This window comes from Pristis pectinata, chromosome 13, assembly GCF_009764475.1.
Source record: "Pristis pectinata isolate sPriPec2 chromosome 13, sPriPec2.1.pri, whole genome shotgun sequence".
In the NCBI taxonomy this organism is placed as follows: Eukaryota; Metazoa; Chordata; class Chondrichthyes; order Rhinopristiformes; family Pristidae; genus Pristis; species Pristis pectinata.
This window is the reverse complement of record NC_067417.1, coordinates 2,370,983-2,391,672: the sequence shown is the minus strand read 5'-3', so window position 1 is coordinate 2,391,672 and position 20,690 is coordinate 2,370,983. Positions and strand designations below refer to the sequence as shown.

Sequence of the window (20,690 nt, the reverse complement as noted above, 5' to 3'; positions counted from 1 at the left end):
ACTGAGGACCCTCACCACCCGGGACATGCCATCTTCTTGTTCCTACCATCGGGGAGGAGGTACAGGAGCCTGAAGACCCACACTCAATGATTCAGAAACAGCTTCTTCCCCTCCGCCATCAGATTTCTGAATGGTCCATGAACACCACCTCGTTATTCCTTTTTGATTGCACTATTTATTTATTTTGTAATTTATAGTAATTTTATGTCTTTGCACTGCACTGCTGCCGCGAAACAGCACATTTCACGTCATACAAGTCAGTGATAATAAACCTGATTCTGGATACAGCAGGGGAGCCTGAAGCTTCAGGAATTACCTAGTACTGATGCTGGGAAATCCACCTGAACAACCTGGCCTGACAAAGGGATTCTGACCCACAGATTCCACTGGAGAACAGGATTAAGAATAATGGTTAGTGTTTAGGTTCCCTTTGAGTTTATTTAACTGTTTTAAAGTGTTTTATCTTTCAATTATTTAATGATTTACTTTCCAATCTTTTGATTGTTTTTGGAAGTCAAAGGTTGGAAAACATTCACAGCTAAGATGGGGGCTGCGGGCTAGCTGGCTGTCATTTTATTTTCAGAGGTTTTAAAGGTTTATTTCAGCAAACCGTGACGGATTCATACATGGAAGCCCGTTGCTGCACAGTCACTGCACAGGCTGAAGTAGTTTCCACTGAGGTCCCGTTCAGAGATTGGGACGCGTGTGGTCTCGATTCATGATTCATCTGCGAACCTCTTGAAACCTGGGCATTTATTCTTTACGCAGCGACACACAGAAACAGCAGGCCACTCGGCCCCTCAAACCTGCCCCACCATTCAGGGTAATCATGGCCGATCGGCCCCAGGCCCCAACTCCTCTTCTGTGCCAGTTCCCCACAGCCCGTGATTCTTGATCTTACCTCCTCTTTACATCTCCCCAGTGATCTGGCCTCCACACCCCTCTGAGGTGGAGAATTTCAGAGATTCACCACCCTCAGCGAGCAGTTCCTACACATCTCAGTTTTCAGTGATCACCCATAGGGTAAAACAGCACGGAAACAGGCCCTTCGCTCCAACTTGTCCATGCCAACCAATACGCCCATCTAAACTAGTCCCATTTGCAATCTCCCTAATCTTGTAACCAAGTCTTTGAGACTCCCCGACTTGTGGAAACATCTTGCCATCTACCCTATCATGCCCCCTTTGGATCTTATATTTTCAATAAGGTCACCCCTCAGTCTTCTCAACTCCAAAGAATACAGATCTAATTTCTTTTGGTGCTCACGATAGGTCAACCCTCTCATCCCACCCACCCCCAGAATAAGGTCATTAAAAAGGACAAACCCTTTCAACCCTGGAGTTATCCTAATGAATAAAGTTGCCTCCCCTATCAGCAACTAGACAATAAGCCCAAGGTTAAAAGTGACCAGATGGAAACGCGCCTGTGAGTGAAAATTAACGCAGCAAGGGTTAATATGTATGAAAGCATCACTCATTATCGTGAGCAGGATAATTAGCTCCCCAGGTCTGTTTGGCCACTCGGCGAGATTGTGCCTGACCTGTGATCTAATTCCTTACAACAAACTTTGATCCTTTTCACTTGATATGTTCAGTTAACAAAAATCTATCAACCTCAGACTTAAAGTTAACAATTGGCCAGTCTAAATTTCTATCATCCTGTGTGCTTTAACGTTACTGCTGAGAGACCCATCTGTCAGCTTTAAATCATGCCCTCTAGTCCAAGGCTCCCCAGTCAGTCTAAATAGTTTCTCTTCAAGTTATTGTTTCATTCCCTTTAGTACCTTGAATCAATTATCCAGATTGTAGGCAATCGCTGCTTGAAATTTAACCCTTGCAGTCTATCCTGCCCTCCCTCCAAAGTCAACAGATCCTCCAAAGATTTGATAGCCAGCACTGGTCAAAGGATGGCACACGTGGTTTAACCAGGTGGAACACAACCTCTTACAGGATACTTGCCTCAAGGCACTTTGTTCAGTCCCTCACTGACTGAATGTAAACGGGAGCAGACCCTTCCCACCTGCTCCACCGTGGCTCATCTTCCATCTCTGTGCCATTTTCTTGCACTAACCATGTCCCTCGATCCCCTTAATGTCCAGAAATCTATAGATCTCTGATATGGATGAACACAACAATCAAGCCTGCAAAGCCCCCTAGAGTGGAGTCTGCTCTCAAACATCATATTCTCTCTTGCTTTTCTTCATGAACTTCTTGGTTCTCCTTTGCTGAGTTCTAAAATTCTCCTAATTCTCAGCTCTACTGCTGTTTCTGGCAACTTAATAAGTCCCTTCCTTGAATTTAAAACCACCTTTGATTTCTCTGATCAGCCACAAATTAATCACTTTTCCTGTTGGGTTTTTGTGCATGAAAGGATTATTTTGCAAGTGGTGCATTATTTAAATGCCAGCCACCATGACCTATCCACCTTCACAACCTCTCAATGTGTTCTCCAATAAACCGCAGCCAACTCTCCTCTCATCCACTCCTTTGTTTAGATTTAAGACCCTAGTTTCACAGTGAACTATACTTTCAACCAAATGTCAAATTCTATCACATTATGTTACAGTTATACAAGACACTGGTGAGGCCACACTTGGAGTATTGTGTACAATTTTGGTCGCCCTGTTATAGGAAAGATGTTATTAAACTAGAAAGAGCGCAGAAGAAATTTCCCAGGATGTTGCCTGGACCTGGGGGCCTGAGTTACAAGGAGAGGTTGTGTAGACTAGGACTTTATTCCCTGGAACGTAGGAGATTGAGGGGTGATCATGAGGGGCACAGACAGGGTCTTTTTCCCAGGGAGGGGCTGCTAAAAACAAGAGGGCATAGGTTTAAGATCAGAAGTGAGAGATTTAAAAGGGACATCGGGGCAGCTTCTTCACGCAAAGGGTGGTGCGTATTTGGAATGAGCTGCCAGAAAAAGTGGTTGAGGTGGGCACATTAGCAACATTTAAAAGCCATCTAGGTAAGTCCATGGATAGGAGAGGTTTAGAGGGCTATGGGCCAAACGCGGGCAGATGGGACCAGCTCACTGGGCAGCACAGTCGGCATGGATTGTGCTGTATGACTCTATATTATATCCCTCTTTCCCAAAGATTGCTTAACAACAAATTTATCAATTAACAGTTTCTCATTGCACAAAATAAGATCCCAAATATTTGTTTGCCTGCTCAGTTCTTCAACATACTGATTTGGAAATGCACCTTGTAAATATTCTGTGAACTCTTCTTCCACCTTTAATTCACCTAAAGAGCCGGGGACTTTACACAATGAATGTTTTAATTGGGAAAACCGCCATTCATAACAAAGCTTTTCTTTACGTTTATAGTCGATTCAGATACAAAAAAAACTGTAATGAAACAACAATGTCAATTTGCTACAAAAATACTTCCAGCTACAGCGTCTGCAATGTATCTCTCTTTCTAAACATTGAACAGGTTGATCAGATCAGTACTGGATGCAGAGCAGTACAAACGCAAATTCCAATCTATTGTTTCTCCCCTCTCTATGGAATATGGCGACTGCTCTTCTGAAAATGCCCTGACCCTCCGACACCCCAACCACGCCTTTGTACAGGGTACAATCTGAGTCCCAGCCAGCCAGGGACTTCATTGTCACAGAGATCTCCTGGATACGGGCCTCTCACATTCCGTTCGTTGGGGTCTCCACGCGTAATCTGATCATTGAGGTTTGTGTAAATTATGAACAAACAGAAGTTAAGATATCTGTGTTATACAAAAGTCACATATAAATAGCTACAAACTGTAACAAGACACAAGGGAAGATCCCGGAACTGACAAAAGAGGCTCCAATGTTGAAAGTACAAACAGGGCTGGCGAGAAATTAAGTGTTTACAGCAATTTACAAAACTTGTCGCTGTTTGATCTCAAGTTATACAAAGAGGAACGTTTTAATACTTCATCAACAGCGAATTTTATAAGTAGATTGAGAGCCGACAGGGGGAGGGGAGGCAGGTTGAGCTGACGCTGGAGAACCATTCAATATTGACCAATGAGCCAAAAGGTTTGGGTGAGATTTTATATCCAGCAATGTGACAGACATCGCTCTCCAAACCCGTTGAATGGGTGCCCTTCTCAGCTGCTCTGTCGTCCCAACCCCCCTCCCCTGAACCGATACTTTGACCTGACAGTTTAAGGCTGGGACTTGTCATTGAGCCCTCTGTCCAAAACGTGAACCTCCCAACCCCCATCTCCCTGACTAACAACTCCCCATCCCACCTTATGGTCTACCTGACGACACCGTGTGACACCAGAAGGCACAGGTAAGGGGACAACCCCAACCCGCCGCTCAATCCAGTGCGATGATGTCGTCGTCCTCCTCCTGAGCGGTACATATCCGCTTAACGCCAACACCTTCCGTCTCATCCTCCAGCTTCCTCTTCAGGCTCCGGCTCTCCGCATTAGCCTCAGCTCCACTGGATGAGGGCATCTCTTCGTCAGAGTCGACAATCAGCACGTCGTCCTGCTCTGCAGCTGAGAAACGGGACACGGTTACCAAGGGAGGGCAATGCTGCACCTTGTGGGTAGCAGCACCGGCAGAGAACAATACAACACAGAAGCTTGCTGACCGATCAGCTCTCCCCAGAGCCCTGAAAATGTTCCCCTTCAAGTATTTAACCGTTTGTTAACTACATTGTAGGTGATTAAGCTAGACAGGGCGCAGAAACGATTCATAAGGATGTTTACAATGAATTTCGAAGCCTTAGATTAAATGACAGACGATACATGCTCAGTGGGAAAGTGAGCTATAGACAAGTTAACTGGGTGGGTGAGGTGGCAAATGGATACAATGTGGGGTTGGTGGGGGGGTGTTACTCATTTTGGGTAGAAGAACAGAAAAGTGGAATAGATTAAAAGGTGAGAAATGAGTAAATGACTGTGTAGAAAGGGAACTGGGAATCCTGACACACCAAAGGTGAGTCACTGAGAAGGCAAGCAGTATGTTGGTGCAGCCATTACTGGAACAGGGCAAAATACAGGAAAAGGAAGCCTTACTGCTGGAACATTAGCTACAGTTCAAGTCGAGTCGAGTTTACTGTCATGTGCACAAGTACGTTGAGATACAGGTACAGTGAAAAACCTGCCTGCAGCAGCAACACAGGTACGTAGGTACAGACAACACACAGAATGTAAATTATACATACATTTTACAAGATGAGGAGTAAACTGATCGGTTCAAGACCCTGATGTTTTGGCTGCTGGAATGTAGGGGGAGTCTGTGAGGGGTTTGAGTGGGCCTCAGGTCATTGGGGTTTAGGAGGAAGAGAGGTGATGCCACTGGGGTGTAAGTGTACGAGAGGTGATAGGACGAAGTCGAGAGCCTGTTTACTCCGCCTGGAGAGGCTGGTTGGGAGGCTGGTACCTTTGGACGTAGATGGCTGGGCTCCATCGTCACTGCCATTGGTAATGGCCTTGCCATCTTCCTCGCTCAGCTTGTGAGGTGCTTTGTCAGGGGCGTCTCCCACCACCTCGAACTCGATATCTTTCTCCAGATCTTCACTTCAAGCGACCAACACACAACACAAGAACCAGGTCAGCAGCCGGAGGAGTTCATTACAGACCACAAATTATCATTAGCCTTACATCCCTCTCTCAACAAGAACATTGCTCCATTGTATTGAGAAACATGCATAGAAGGGGCCAGTTTGATTCACCCTCTTGGCTAAACTTCTGGATGAAAGCTACCTCAGAACCTGCTGTTCATCACAGTGTCCCGGCTCTCCTCTCCCAACATGGGCTAAACTAGACAAGGACATGATTAGCTGTGAGATCCCCATGTAGTCTAACGAGAGCTGCAGTCACTTTTGCTCTCAGCTCACCTCAATGAATTACCAGTGGGTGACCAGACATACCCTAAGGTATGGAGGGAGGGAATGGTTAGAAAGTGTCCACTGAGACAAGGCCCAGAGGAACAGTACACAGAATCCATAAAAGCAATCGAGCATTATGCGGCTTTGAACAGCAAAGTGATAGTTTCTCACCTGTGCAGGAGAGTTACGGTCAGAGTGTAGTCTTGCAAGAAATCATCTACCTGGAGGCGGCTTCCGTTACGAATGCCAAACTCAGACAGGTTCTTGTTGTTGTTTGCTGTAATGGATAATGAAGGATACGTTACAGATAGAACCCAGTCCACAGCCTTTGCTGAGCTAACACCTCGATCACAGCAGTTTGGCTGCTGTGTCCCAAGACCAAATGATCAGCCATTCACGGTTCCTATTCTTTATTACTAGCTCCTGAAAATTTTAATCACAGCTCCTGTTGTGATGTAAGAAAAGTGGCAGCCAATTTACGGACAGCAAGCTTCCATGGAAAGCAACCAGACCCTTATTCTATTTGGTTACGTTCATTAAGGAATAAGTATTGGTTATAATTCCCTGTCCTTTGAAATACCAACAGCAGCACGAGATCTTTTATGCCGCTCTGAGTGTGAATGGAGCCTCAGTTGGATGTCTCAATACTGCCAACAGGACAGGGACACAGCATCTTCCCACCTTGTCCCTCAAGTGTGACGTGAACCCATGACATTCTGACTCAGTGTGGCGCTCCTCAGCCGAGGCTGGTAACAGAATGAAACAGTTACGTACCTTCAGTCTCCCCTTCCTCTGAGGAGATGAGGATTGTTCCCTTGCCATCTTCTATCTGAACATCTGGAGCCACCATTCCAAATTTATCCTTCAAAATCTGATCGAGAACAGAAAAACGGTCCTTAACACAGGAGAATGATTATTACAGAGTTAACAGTTTTACGCCAAATAACACAGACATCAACATTACTAAGAGAATCAAGTCATCAGGGCATCGAGCACAGGAGTTGGGATGTTATGTTGAAGTTGTACAAGACATTGGTGAGGCTGAATTTGGAGTATTGTGTGTAGTTCTGGTCACCTACCTACAGGAAAGATATCAATAAGCTTGAAAAGGTGCAGAGAAAATTTACAAGGATGTTGCCAGGACTTGAGGACCAGAGTTACAGGGAAAGGTTGAATAGGTTAGGACCTTATTCCCTGGAGTGCAGGAGAATGAGGGGAGATCTTATAGAGGTGTACAAAATTATGAGGGGTATAGACAGGGTGAATGCATGCAGGCTTTTTCCCCTCAGGTTGGGTGAGACTAGAACCAGAGGTCATAGGTTTAGGGTGAAAGGTGAAATATTTAAGGGGAATCTGAAGGGAAACTTCTTCACTCAGAGGGTGGTGCGAGTGTGGAACGAGCTGCCAGCGGAAGTGGTGGATGCGGGTTCAACTGTAACATTTAAGAGCAGTTTGGATAGGTGCATGGATGGGAGGGTTGGGGGATATGGTCAGGTGCAGGTTGATGGGACTAGGCAGAAGATCAGGTCAGCATTGACTAAGTGGGCTGAAGGGCCTGTTTCTGTGCTCTATGACCACCGAAAACAGCAGAGGGCAGAAAAGAAAAGAGACTACTTTAAGGGGACTGATATATCAGAAGGATGCAATTCTGCTGGAGAGGGTGCAGAGGAGATTCACCACGACATTGCCTGGATTAGAGCTTTACAGTTATAGGGAGAGACTGGATAGGCTGGGTTGTTTTCCTTGGAGCGGAGGAGGCTGAGAGGTGACCTGATTGAGGTATATAAAACTGTTGTGAGGGCATAGATAAGAATCATTTTCCCATGGTGAGGTGTCTAAGACAAGAAGGCACAGGTTTAGGTTGAGAACTAGGAGGCTTAGAGGGAACCTGAGGAATTTCTTCCCCCACACAGAGAGATGTCGAAATCTGGAACACACTGTCTGAGGGGATGGTGGAGGCAGAGATCTTACAACGTTTAAGTATCTAGACATGTACTTGAATCACCACAGCACAGAAGGTTCCGAAGCTAATGCAGGTAAATGGGATTGATGTAGATTGGTGCAAGTGTGGGCCAGAGGTCCTGTTGCTGTGATGTACAGCTCTGACGGCGGCACGGGCAGGAACCAAATTTAAACAAAACGTCTGGAGTGAGACAGACTCGAGTTTGGGAGGCTGCAGTCTGTGCAAGTACTGTGGTGAGGGAAAGGAAGCTGGGCAGTAGTTTGCACAGAAAGAGTCAAAGCATTTTTTGAGGAGAGCAATGATTTGAAGTATTTGGGGGGAGGGGGAGAGCTGTTAATGAAATCAGGTGTTCGGAAGGGAAACTAGGTGTTCGGCAGTTTAGTGGGAAAGGAGAAGATGGAAGTTTGGGAGCAAGGCTGCGGGCACGACAGAAATCTGACCACGTGGGAGGGGAGGGAAGTGAAGTGGTGGCAGGGGCACCAGAGTTGTTGTTGGTGAGGACAACAGAGGGGTGTGTGAGGTGATTAAACAAAAGGTTAGCAGTGGGGAAACGAAACGAAGGATCCTCTGTGGTGCAGGAATAGTGAGCAGTTTAGGTAGGTAACAGGAAGTCCCACAGAGGTTTGTGAGGTCCAGCCAGATTTGCACAGCCACTCAAGCCTGACCTGTTGTTCAGTGAGATCAGAACCTTACCTTGGGATAGTCAGATGGGATACGGGTGAGTGGGTTGGCAGAGGAGGAGGGGGGAGGAAATGGGAGGAGTTGTCACCACACTTCCAGTGATTCTCCAGTTCTGAGAGACACACACACAAGATTTACCCGGTCCTGGAGCATCTGGACAGAGACTTTCTGGGTGTTGAGTTTGACTGTTACTTCGGGCTTGACGGAACACACGTAGCAGCTGGGATTCGGGGGATCCAGGGTACACGGAACCAGTAACTTCTTCCGGGGATTGGGCTGCTTGTTCAGAAAGATCTACATCCATAAAAGACAAAGGTTTAAAAGTGCTGATAGGAAGCAGGGCTTCCATGTCAACCTAAGCTGCAGAAATCACATCCCTTCCTCCAGAGAATTACAACCGTCCTGAACTAGGTGTGTTCTTGGCAATACCCCGACGTGCTGAGGGACAACACCCACACACCTCTCCAGCTTGGGGCGGGGACAGGGGTCCGAGAGATTCAGTGAGGGTGCTGTTTGTGCACAGACCTTGTGGGAAACTACACCACACAGATGGTACAGCACTGAGACAGGCCATTCAGCCCAGCTGGCCGTTCCAGTACCTATGTTCCACACAAGCATCCTTCTTCCTTGCTTCCTCTCCCCTGACCAGCACATCTCTCCCCCATATCCACCAGCTCTCCCTCAAAGGCATCCACACTATTTTCCAGGTTTGGACCAGAATCAGCCTTCCCTGGACACCACTGAAGGAACCTCCTGGTGGCCAAGTGACCAGACCAGAGGGCTCCACAGAATCACACGTGGTCGACCTGAGCGACCACGTGGCTTTTTCTCCATTCTACTGACTCTATGATTTCTCCCAGCACTTACTGTCTTGCACTGTTCCAGGTTCCCGGAGAGAATCTTCAGTCCTTCCAACACGATCAGGCCAGCTATCACTGCATTCGTGGTGGCGATTGCTGGGATGATATTTCCTGCCATGGCTAAGAGCAAGAAAGCAAATTAACAAAATTGCTGATCAAAGGCTTGGGTGCCCTCCAGGACAGAAAGTTTGTTCCAGGTTCATTCAGCACATCAACCAGGTTTTTGTTTGAACATTTTGCATTCTGTTATTGTTTCCCTTGTACTACCTCAATGCACTGATGTGATGAAATGATCTGTATGGATGGCATGCAAAACAAAGCTTTTCACTGTACCTTGGTACATGTGACAATAATAAACCAATTTACAGGAAAGCGTTATTTATTCCAATCCTGCAGCACCCAATTCACTCCTGAAGGTGTTGACTTTGCTGGGGTCTAGTACCACAGACAATGGGGGTTTCAAAACTCCGCCTGAGAGTCTCCTCCTCATTGCTGACCTTGGACAGTGAGTGCAAGAACTTGGCCAACTATGACAAGTGAATGATGCAGGATTTTCCCCCGAAGGTTGGGTGAGACTAGAACTAGAGGGCATTGGGTGAAAGGTGAAATATTTAAGGGGAATCTGAGGGAGAACTTCTTCACTCAGAGGGTGGTGCGAGTGTGGAACGAGCTGCCAGTGGAAGTGGTGGATGCGGGTTCAAGTGTAACATTTAAGAGAAGTTTGGATAGGAACATAGATGGGAGGGGTTTGGAGGGATATGGTCCGGGTGCAGATAGATGGGACTAGGCAGAAGATCAGGTCGGCATGGACTGGATGGGCTGAAGGGCCTGTTTCTGTGCGGTAGTGCTCTATGACTCTAAGTTGTAACCAAACCAGTCCTCACTTCCCAAAGGGTCATCGGATGCAGATACAGAGCAAAAAACAGACTCCATTTCTGTTACTCCCATCTGGAATGCACTCCATGAAGGGGTGGTGGAGGCAGCCAGACTCTCACAATGTTTAAGAAGTGTCTAAACAAGCAGTTGGATCGTCAACACATAGAAAGCTCCAGGCAAAGTGTTGGGGATTAGTATAGATGGGTTCCTGATGGTGGGCTGAAGTCCCTTTCTATGCTGTGTGACTGAGACAAACAGAATTTACCAATTGTATCACCGGGAGAACAGCTCCTGTTCTCCCTCTCTCTGCATCCACTCCCATTCTCAAAGCTTCCACCAAAGCAACTCTGGACCTGGTCACCAGCAATGAGAATGACGACCAAGGGATCATCAATACAGAATCCAGAAGAGCGATTAGTTTATCAGCCCACTGCTGCCACCTGGTGACACCCAGCAAAGTTCAACTCTCTACTTTCTCCCCAATGTATTAATTCTTTCCTGGACAACCATTACATGACCACCACCTGGTTCAAGCAACCACTTCTTGTGCATAAATACAAGGAAGACATCTCCAGCTCTGAGGAAAGGTCTTTTGTTTCTCTCTCCACAAATGCTGCCTGTCCTGGAGAGTATTTTCTTCTACATAACCCCTTTTGTGACCAACAGCATATCCTAAAGCATGTTATTGCTTATGGAGTGCAGTCACTGTCATAATAAAGGAAATACCACCATCCATGCACAGCAATCTTCCACAAACTCTATCAGATATTTTAGTAATGTCAACTGAGGAAATAAATACTGACCCAAGCCACCGGGAAGAACCTGCTTCCAAGTAGTGCAGTGGGATCTTTTAGATCAGTTTCAAGAGTGGCCAAAGTTTAATGTTTCATCTGAAAGGCAGCATGTTTGACAGTGCGGCATTCACTCACTGTTGTGACAACTGCACGATGTGTACGAGTCTGGCTGCAAACTGAATGCTGAACTTCCAAAATCAGAGCTACTCACTGATCCACAGCTGCAGATAGTGAAACGCATTTAGACCATAACAGAGCGTTATGTTTCAAGTCTAATCTCAGCATCATTCAATGCCCATCAATTTATAGATTTGAATGCAAGGCCAACTCCCCAACTCAGTGCGTTGAGCATCATCTGTGGAACTGTCGATGTTTCGGGTCAAGAGCCTGAACAGATCAGAGAGTGGAGGGAGCTGGTATAAAGAGGTTGGGCGAGCCTCTATACTTCATAGAGGTCAGAAACACGAAGAGCTGCCGTTTGAAAGTGTGAATACTCTCCACTCTCAGTCCTGACGCAGGGTCCGGACTTGAAACGTCAACATTTCCTTTCCCCCTCACAGGTGCTGCTTGACCTGCTGAGCTCCTCCAGCAGATTGCTTTTTTTGCTCCAGATTCCAGCATCTGCATACTGAGTAAATCTAGTCCACTGAAGTTTTATTGTAAGACTTGCTGGGGGTGGGGGGGTCATCTCAAGGAGCTGGCACAGGTATGAAGGGCCAACTGCCTTGTTCCATGCTGCATGATTCTAGAATTCGACATCTCCTGGCTAAAACCTAACTAACATTAAAATGTTTAGTGGTTATTTTTTGCATATGCAAAATATTTACTTTTATTCCAGGGAGCGCAGTGCACCATTTAAGCTGCATTTACCTCCAGAAAAAGCTGTCGATTGGGAGGAGGAGGAGCTTGGGTTCACTAAACTACAACCTACAATGGGAGGGGTGTCCTCTGAGGAAAGGTTGGAAGGTCAGGCTTGTATCCACTGGAGTTTGGAAAAGATAAGATATCTTTATTAGTCACATGTACATTGAAACACACAGTAAAATGCATCTTTTGCGTAGAGTGTTCTGGGGGCAGCCCACAAGTGTCGCCACGCTTCCAGCGCCAACATAGCATGCCCACAACTTCCTAACCTGTACGTCTTTGGAATGTGGGAGGAAACAGGAGCATGTGGAGGAAACTCACGCAGACACAGGGAGAACGTACAAACTCCTTACAGACAGCGGCTGGAATTGAACCCAAGTTGCTGGCGCTGTAATAGCGTTATGCTAACCGCCACACTACTGTGCCTGCCCAAGAGGTGACTTGATTGAAATAAGATGCTGAGATTTGTTGAATGGTTGGATGCAGAGGGGATATTTCTTGTGGGGGAATGCAGAACCAGGTGTGATGGTTGAAAAATAAGGTGTCACTTAGCTTAGACAAAGAGCAAATTTCTCCTTGCAGGAGGTCATGAGTCTTTGAATTAAGGAAGACATTGACAAATCCTTGTCAGTGGAGGTGAAAGCTTACTGGGAGAGAGGTGGAAATCAGGTTACAATCTGATCAGCCACAATCTTTGTGACTAGTAGGACAGCTCGAAGGGTTACCACTGCTGCTAATTTAGATGATCCACCTATGTGGCATTGCTCTCAGGTTAGGTAGTAGTTGGAGTGTGGGAATGGGTTGGGAGAGTAACAGAGTGGTGACATGACTGGGCTTGTCTACAGAGGCTTGGACCACTGATCCAGAAATTCAAATGCTACCATGGCAGCCGGGAATTTAAGTTCAAAAGGAAAAGCTGGAATTAGAGAGGTGGCCATGAAATGACTGCATTGTGAAGAAAACTGGGTTCAGTGAAAAGCTGCTACCCTACCGGTTTGGACCTATAGGAGATTCCAGACCCACCAACGTGGAAGACATGTAACTGCCTCTGCAGTTCAGGGGCAATTATGGACAGACAATAAATGCCAGCAGTGCCAGTGATCTCCACGTTCCAGGAACTGACAAAAAAAAATACGGGTTAACATTTTAAACAAATTCCCCAGGGTCTCAGGTGTGGTACTGAAATACGAAGGCCAGGCAGGTGCCAGATTTGGGTGCTGGTGTGTGCTAAACAAACTGCTCACATGCAGTGTCCCTGGCTATTTTCATACAGGGCTCAATAGTTCAACCTCAGTGTTCAAGGCAGAGAGAGAGGGGGACGTCAGCCAGTGTTCCTGCAGCTGGTAATTATTTGGCAACCCCTGGGTGGCAAAGGCGTAACAGCAACACTGGGTGCGACTCAACAAGGCCTGTGTGGAATATTTAATGTGCAAACCTTACATTTCACATCAAACTTGCTCTTCATGTTAATGCTGAAGATGTGCATTCGCAGGTTCGAGGCTGCAGTCACAAAGTTCATGGCTGGGGGATCATCCTGGGAACACAGTCAAAGCAAACAAATTAAGTGGAACATGATCCACAGAAGGAGCACATGCGCGACTGCATGATGCAAGATATACCTTGCCCCTCGTCTACAGCATTGTCTCTATGTTCCAACACTTTCCTGTGGCCTCTGTCCTCAATAAACCGGGGTTTACCCAAAACTACCCAGATCACAACCCACCAAAACTCTCCACACATCACCTCCTCTACATTAGTTCTTGATCAACCTTAAAATTCTGAACCCTGTTACCAACATCTCTGCACCCCCCGCCATCTCCATACCCGCCTCCAGCTTCTGATCGCTGCTCTGGCAGCTTGTGCATCATTTCCCCCCCACCACTATCACCTCTCCATGCCTTGTGGCTGCCTAGTGCCTTTCAGTCTGAAAGTAGCAATGGCTTGTGTAAGAGTTTCAGCAGCTCACTAGTGGAGAGGATGCTGAATCGAAACCATTTGGTTTACTCTGAGACCACTGGTCCTGCGTTAGGGGTGAAGGCAATGACTTCAAACTGGGAAAAACACCGGCTGGATTGCTGGAAAATGCCACTGATATCTTCAGATAGGGAGGTGCCCATCCCTAATCAGCCCCATACTGACTGGTCATAATGTGCACGATTGCCCACGTTACTACAGTCTATACTTTAACTGGCTCTACAGTGCTTTGGGAAAGGGTGAAGATCTGAAAGGCACACAGAATTGTTTGCTTATTCTGGGGAAATTTTAACCCATTTCTGAAAAGATAGAAGTCAGTGACCTGACCCAATTAATTAAAACCAATTCCCGAGGCAGTTGAAGCGATGTCCAAGATTCAGAAAGTAAATATTACAAGCACTCATTCTGACCTTGTCCCAGACCAGCTCCCCTCCGTCCCCCTTCTCGGCCAGACGGGCTTTGAGGTGATCAACGCTTTGTGCAAACAAGTGTGCGTAGCTCCTCACGTCAAGGACCTGCTGGTCCTTCAGGCCAGCCTGGGAGGTGCTTGTTTGCTGCAGCGATGAGCTCATCTCTAAACAACACAAACAAGACGTTTACAATGGCTGCGAGGGAGAGGAAAAGTACCAGTCTAGGGCAGAATAGTCAACATTACAGAAAAATAGTTTAATTGGTCAGTATGAATTTCCTTGCATAATGAAAATGCCATCTGTGTTCTTGAATCTATCACGTGGCTCATTAGGAAGTGAGGATTCTGCAGGCAAACACTCAAGGAGCAGATGGGTGCACCCAAAGTTTGATGTACGAGTTGCTGCTAGATTGGAGACAACAGTTCAAGGATTCCACTCCATTAAGCTGCAATACTTACAACAAAAAAAATGTGTGAAGAATGTGGTGTGACATCACCATCTACAGATGGAGCAGCTTTTGACATACAGATCGTAGCATTAATTAGACGTATAGCAAGTCATTCAACAACGCCCGCCTGAAGCCTCTTTCAATAATTCTTTGACAACTTGCATTCAGGCCTCACCTGGTCTAGCTAACAGTGCCAATATTTAACATCCAGCTGTTAAGTACAAAAAATAATTTTCTCTCAATAGCAATGACTGTGAAGGATCAGGACCTTTAAAACGTAATCTACCCTGCTGGTCTCATGTACCAGTACGTGTCATGACACCACCATGCCACATGCTTTTCATTCAGTCTTAAAACAATGGCGTTTTATTTAAAAAGGCATTCTCCATTTCTCTCCCCTCCCCACCACCACCCATCTTCACTGCTGGGATGTTGAACTCTCGCTGGTGCCAACAGAAATGGCTAAATGTAATGTGGTTATCTCAGATAGAACAGTACAGCACAACAGGCCCTTTGGCCGACGATGTCTGTGATGACCATGATGCCAAATTACGCTAAAACTATCTGCTTGCACGCGATATCCCTTCATTCCCTGTCTAAATGCCTCTTACACATCACTATCAGGTCTGCTCCACCACCTCCCCTGGCAGCCTGTTTCAGCACCTACCACCCTCTGTGGAAAAAACTTTCCCTCTCTCACCTTAAAGCTGTGCCCTCTAGTATTTGACATTTCTACCCTGGGGAAAAAGACCTGAACTATCTACCCCATCTAGTCTCTCATAGTTTTATAAACTTCTATCTTAGATACTGAACGTGAACAGCTGCCTTTGGACTGAAAACTACTCCAATGCTCTGGTCCATAGGTACCAAGGGCTGAAGTTACAATCAATCTTCCAGATTCCAGCATCTGCTGCCTTTTGTGTCTCCAAGGGCTGAAGTTCATCTGCTGCCTCGATTATTACAGCACTTGCAGATGAACCCAGGGGCTCCTCTACACCTTGTATCTGCCACACAACCCAATCTAAAGCTCAATTAAGGGACCTGGCTCATTGATGGCAAGCCTACCATTTATTGCCTATTCCAATACCATTGAGATGATGGTGGTTAGCTGCATTCTTGAACCAATACAGTGCTACTGGGGAAGGTGCTCCCACAGTCTTGATGGGAAGGGAGCTCCGGGAACTAGATCCAACAACGAAGGACTAACAGCACATTTCCAAGTCAAGCTGCAGCTGGTAGTATTTCCGTGCAGCTGCTGCCTCATCTTTCTTGGTGGTGGAGGTTACACGTAGGAGGGTTCGCTAATAGACGAGGCATGTAACTGTAGTGAATTTTGTGGATGGCACAGATGTTGGTGCAGGCAGGATGATCAGGAGAAGGGAGTGAACTTTCAGAGTGGTACATGGGTTCTAACAAAGTTGGGAACAAAACACTGAAAACGCTGGAAACACTCAAGGGTCGCATTTCTGCTCAAGGACTTATCAGAATTGTTTCTCTCCAACAATACTGCTTGACCTGCTGAGTGTTTCCAGCATTTTCTGTTTATCCTCAATGGTGTTGACTTTCTTGTGTTGTGCTCGTCCTGGCACGTGGGGAGCATACCTTCATACTCCTGACTCTTGCCTTGTATGAGATAGGTCTCCATCTTGGTCACTGCTTAGTGCAAACGTTACTTGACATTTATCAGATTGTGCCTGCCAGGTTTAGATTTTGAGGAACTGCAAACGGGATTTAATTCTGAAATTGCCACTTCTAACCTCATCGTGGAAGGAAGTTTATGATGAAGCAGATGAAGATGGCTGGGCATACCGATTATCCTAGGTGATGCCTTGGAAGAGGAAAGGTTATCCTGCAACAGGAAGAGGAAAGGTTATCCTGCAACAACCATAACCATCTTCCTTATGTGAGGTAGGCTTCCTACCCCTCAATTCCCATAGACTTTGGCTTTACCAGGGGCCGATGCCACAACTGAATGCTGCCTTGGTCTAGGACGATGGCTTTCATCTTTCCTCTGGAATTCACCTGTGCTTGGACCAGAGTGGCTGTGATGAGGTCAGCTGACGAATGCTCCTTGCAAAATCTAAAACGAGCATCTATGAGCAGGTCATTGGTGGGTAAGTGCCATGTGATAGCACTGTTGACAATACTTCTGTTGAATGAGTGTAGAATCGATCGTGAGCTGGACTGGATTTGTCCTTATTTTTGTGGACAGGCCACAACTGGGCTTTGTTCACAACGTTTGGTGGATACCAGTGTTGAAAGATTATTCAAGCAATTCATTTAATGAGCACCCCCCGTTATATGCGTCAGATGGTTGAATAGCAGTATGAGCATCACAATTGGCCTCAGTGCTTCAGTACTGACAAGGACAGGCAGGGGTGGAATAGCTCCAATTCACACACAGTGACAAGTGCGCATGTGGAAATTCTCCAGACTGTGCTGTGTAGCAGGATGAAATAACTATGAGGGAAAGATATCCCAGGACATTAAGCACACACAAACTTCTGTGTCAATGCATTTGAGGTTGGAAGGAATGGAATAAGAAGACAGTTGAAGATCAGCACTTTCATCTAACTGCAAACTTACCAAGTCTTTCTACAGCAGCCCAGTCCAACGGAACAGGAGCTTTCCTTCTGCGCCACAGCTGGTCCATTGTGAGCAAGTACTTTATATCATCTCTGAAAAGCTGAAAAAGAATCAGTGTGTGAAGATTTTACAGACTCAAAAGTTACCCGACTGAACTGAACTTTTATCCAACAACATCCTGCTTTACTGATGACTGAATACTCAAGTGAAGATTTTGCAAATTTGAAGCCAGTGCCGAGACTCTTGCTTAAATAAATTTTAATACTCTGGACATGAATGTAGGAGGCATGATCAGTAAGCTCACAAATGAAAATCGGTGCTATTGCTGAGAGTGAGGGTAGTGATCAGCTGCAGAATAACTGCTGAGTTCCAAGATGGGCCGAACAATGGCAGGTAAAATTTTATCCTGAGAAAGGTGAGGTGATGAATTTTGGGAGGAATAGCAAGATGAGCCCGATTGATAAACAGTGGAACCTTGCGTAGTACTGAAGTACAGAGGGACCTTGGTGTACAACTCCAAGGATTGCAGAAGGTGGCAGCACAAATAGATAAGATATAATTTATGATTAATGTATGTTTTATTTCTTGTGAATGTTGTGTCTCTAATGCTATATGTCTGTGATGCTGTTGCAAGCAAGTTTTTCATTGCACCTGTGCATACAGCTACTTGTGCACATGACAATAAACTTGACTGGAAAAAGATATACAGGGTACCTGCCTTTAATTATCAAAGCACAGAATATAAGAGCTGGTACAACTATATAAAAATATTAGGTAGGCCACAGCCAGAGTACCGTATGCAGTTCTGGTCGCCACACTACAAGGAGGTCATGATTGTACTGGAGAGCACGTGGAGAAGATTCACCAGGATGGAATGTTTCATTTATGAAGAGAGACTGGATAAACTGGGTTTGTTGTCCTTGGAGTGAAGACTGAGAAGGGACCTGATTGAGGTATACAAAATTCTGAGGGGGAATAGATCAGGTGGATAGTCGGAGGGTAGATAGGGAGCCACATATTCCCTTAGGAGAGGACATAGGTTTAAAGGGAAGGACATTTAGAGAGGAGTCGAGGATCTTTTTTCCTGCCCAGAGGGTGACTGAATCTGGAATACTCTGCCTGAGGCAGAGAATCTCACAACATTTAAGTATTTCAATGAACACTTGAATTACTAAACCATTGAAGACTACAGACCCATTACTGGTATGTATAGATTGGTACTTAATGGTTAGCATGGACATGTTGAACTGAAGGGCCTGTCTTTGTGCTGAGTGACTCCATGCAATACTACAACAGGCAGATCAGGGTCAAACCCTGACCACTGTTGAATTCAGTGACCTTGATGTTAGCAGCAGTGGGGTACTGTGGCTAGTTGCTCCATCAGCTGGGTCAAGTCCCACCTCAGAGACTTGAACACACAATCCAAACACACACTCCCAAGTGCAGTACTGAAGCAGTGCTACAGTCAGAGATGTGGGATTTTGCATTAAATGTTAAACTAAGGCTTCAGCTCCCTCTCTGATGGACAGAAAAATTCCATGGCTATATTCCAACAGGGCTATAGTTCCCTCTGGAATCAACCAATCTTTATTTATTCATTCATCATTTTTTCAGATACAAGTGTCTCTGATAAAGCCAGCATTTCATGTCCATCCCTAATAACCCTCAAAATGGTGATAGCGAGCCCCTTCTTGAACTACTGCAATCCTTCTGGTGAAGGTGCTCCCAGTGCAGTTGGGATTGTTTAGGGAGGTGATGGGATTGCCAATCAAGCCTGCTGCTTTGTCCTGGAAGGTATTCAAGTTTCTTGTGTGTTGTTGAAGCTGCAACATCCACACAAATGCAGAGTATTCCATCATGCTCCTGATTTGTGCCTCATTGATGGTGTAAAGACTTTGGGGTATCAGGAGATGAAATACCACCGCAGGATACCCAGTCTCTTGTCCTTGTAGCTACTGTACTTATGTGTCAAGTGGGAGAGAGCAATGGTCATTGAATATTAACTTGCTCTGGAGATGGTTATTGCCTGGTACTTTTGTGGCACATATGTTACTTGCCAGTTATGTGCCCATGCCTGAATGTTGTTTAGGTTTTTCTACATGCAGATATGAGCTGCTTCAGTTGCTGAGGAGTTGCATATAGAATTAAATGTTGTGCAATCATCTTATGTGCAGGGTACAACTCCAACCACTGGAGCGTTCTCCTCCTGATGTTCACTGACCAGCTTTACTATGGTCCTTGAAGCCACACTCAGCCAAGTACTGCGGTGAAGAGCAGTCACTTTCACCTCACTTTGGTAATTCTGCTCTTTGGTCCACTTTTGGACAAAGGCTGCGAATTAGTCTGGAGTGGTTCTGGTAAAACACAAACTGGGCATCGGTGAGCAGGTTATTGGTGAGTAAGAGCTGTTTGACAGCACTGCTGATGACCACTTCCATCACTTTTCTGATGTCTGAGAGGAGATTGAATGGGTGGTCATCAGCTGGATTAGATATATCCTGCTTTTAGTGGACAGTGCAATCTTCCATGTTGGCAGGTGGATGCCACTACTGCAATTGTACTGCAACAGGTTGGGTATTGGCACAGCTGGTTCTGGAACAAGTTTCGGTACTGCAGCTGAGATGTTGTCTACATCCATAGATTTTGCCAAGCAGTACTCCTAGCTGTTGCTTGATATCATATGGATTGAATTGAACTGGCTGAAGGTTGGCTTCTAAGATGGTGGGGATCCCAAGCGAAAGCCCAGATGGATCATCCGCTAGATGAATGCTTCAGCCTTGTCTTTCACAGTCACGTGCTTGGCCTCACTATTGTTGGTTCCTTGGACCCTCTTCCTTTCATTATCTTTTAATTGTTCATCACCATTTATAACTTCTATAAATAGTTAATTAATTATGCCTGACATGCAAAGTAGCACTTTGTTTCCTACATTAAAGTGGCTCTATTTCCTGGGAGGGGTTAGTGTTGGTCTTACTAACTCTACTGTTAACATTGACTATAATGCACTTTTGAAAAAGCCCAGGTTTCAAAAAGCACTGCATCAATGTGGGTCTTTCCTTCTTGTGCCCAACTGGCTGACTACATGCACAAGCCCGGATTGGCTATTTGAGTCTCATGCATAGCTCCCTGTTGGAACCAGCAATCGGAACCAGGTTGAAATGAGTTAACTTGCCACAGATCAAACTGGTGACTGAATCCCAAACTCCTGGTCTACGAGGCACAGCCGACACTGGTCTCTACAAAGTGCCACCCATTAGGCTAGTGGGAGGCAATCACCAGCTGTGTTAGTCACACAAGGTGGTGAGGAAATGTGGCCATAATGGATGGATAATCTTTAGTTGCTGTAAGATGAATACATGTCACCATTTAAACCTGGACAATGGCGTCCCCTGCCTCACTGAGCCC

The 20,690-nt window shown here is 45.9% G+C and overlaps 2 protein-coding genes across 2 annotated transcripts in view; one reads left to right on the top strand and one right to left on the bottom strand.

The window, feature by feature from the left end:
- LOC127577454 (fatty acyl-CoA hydrolase precursor, medium chain-like) overlaps window positions 1–20,690 on the top strand; it is a 459,511-nt gene that overhangs the window by 388,898 nt on the left and 49,923 nt on the right. The window lies entirely within an intron of this gene.
- The window catches only part of uba2 (ubiquitin-like modifier activating enzyme 2), a 37,807-nt gene continuing 20,377 nt past the window's right edge, over window positions 3,261–20,690 (bottom strand). The window contains exons 9-17 of the mRNA XM_052028431.1: window positions 17,286–17,385; window positions 14,252–14,415; window positions 13,308–13,401; window positions 9,341–9,453; window positions 8,612–8,767; window positions 6,604–6,700; window positions 6,001–6,106; window positions 5,382–5,518; window positions 3,261–4,492 (exon numbers count right to left, since the gene is read on the bottom strand). Of these exons, the coding sequence (XP_051884391.1) occupies window positions 4,308–4,492; window positions 5,382–5,518; window positions 6,001–6,106; window positions 6,604–6,700; window positions 8,612–8,767; window positions 9,341–9,453; window positions 13,308–13,401; window positions 14,252–14,415; window positions 17,286–17,385 (1,152 nt within the window). The 3' untranslated portion in view covers window positions 3,261–4,307. The remainder of the gene's footprint in view (window positions 4,493–5,381; window positions 5,519–6,000; window positions 6,107–6,603; window positions 6,701–8,611; window positions 8,768–9,340; window positions 9,454–13,307; window positions 13,402–14,251; window positions 14,416–17,285; window positions 17,386–20,690) is intronic.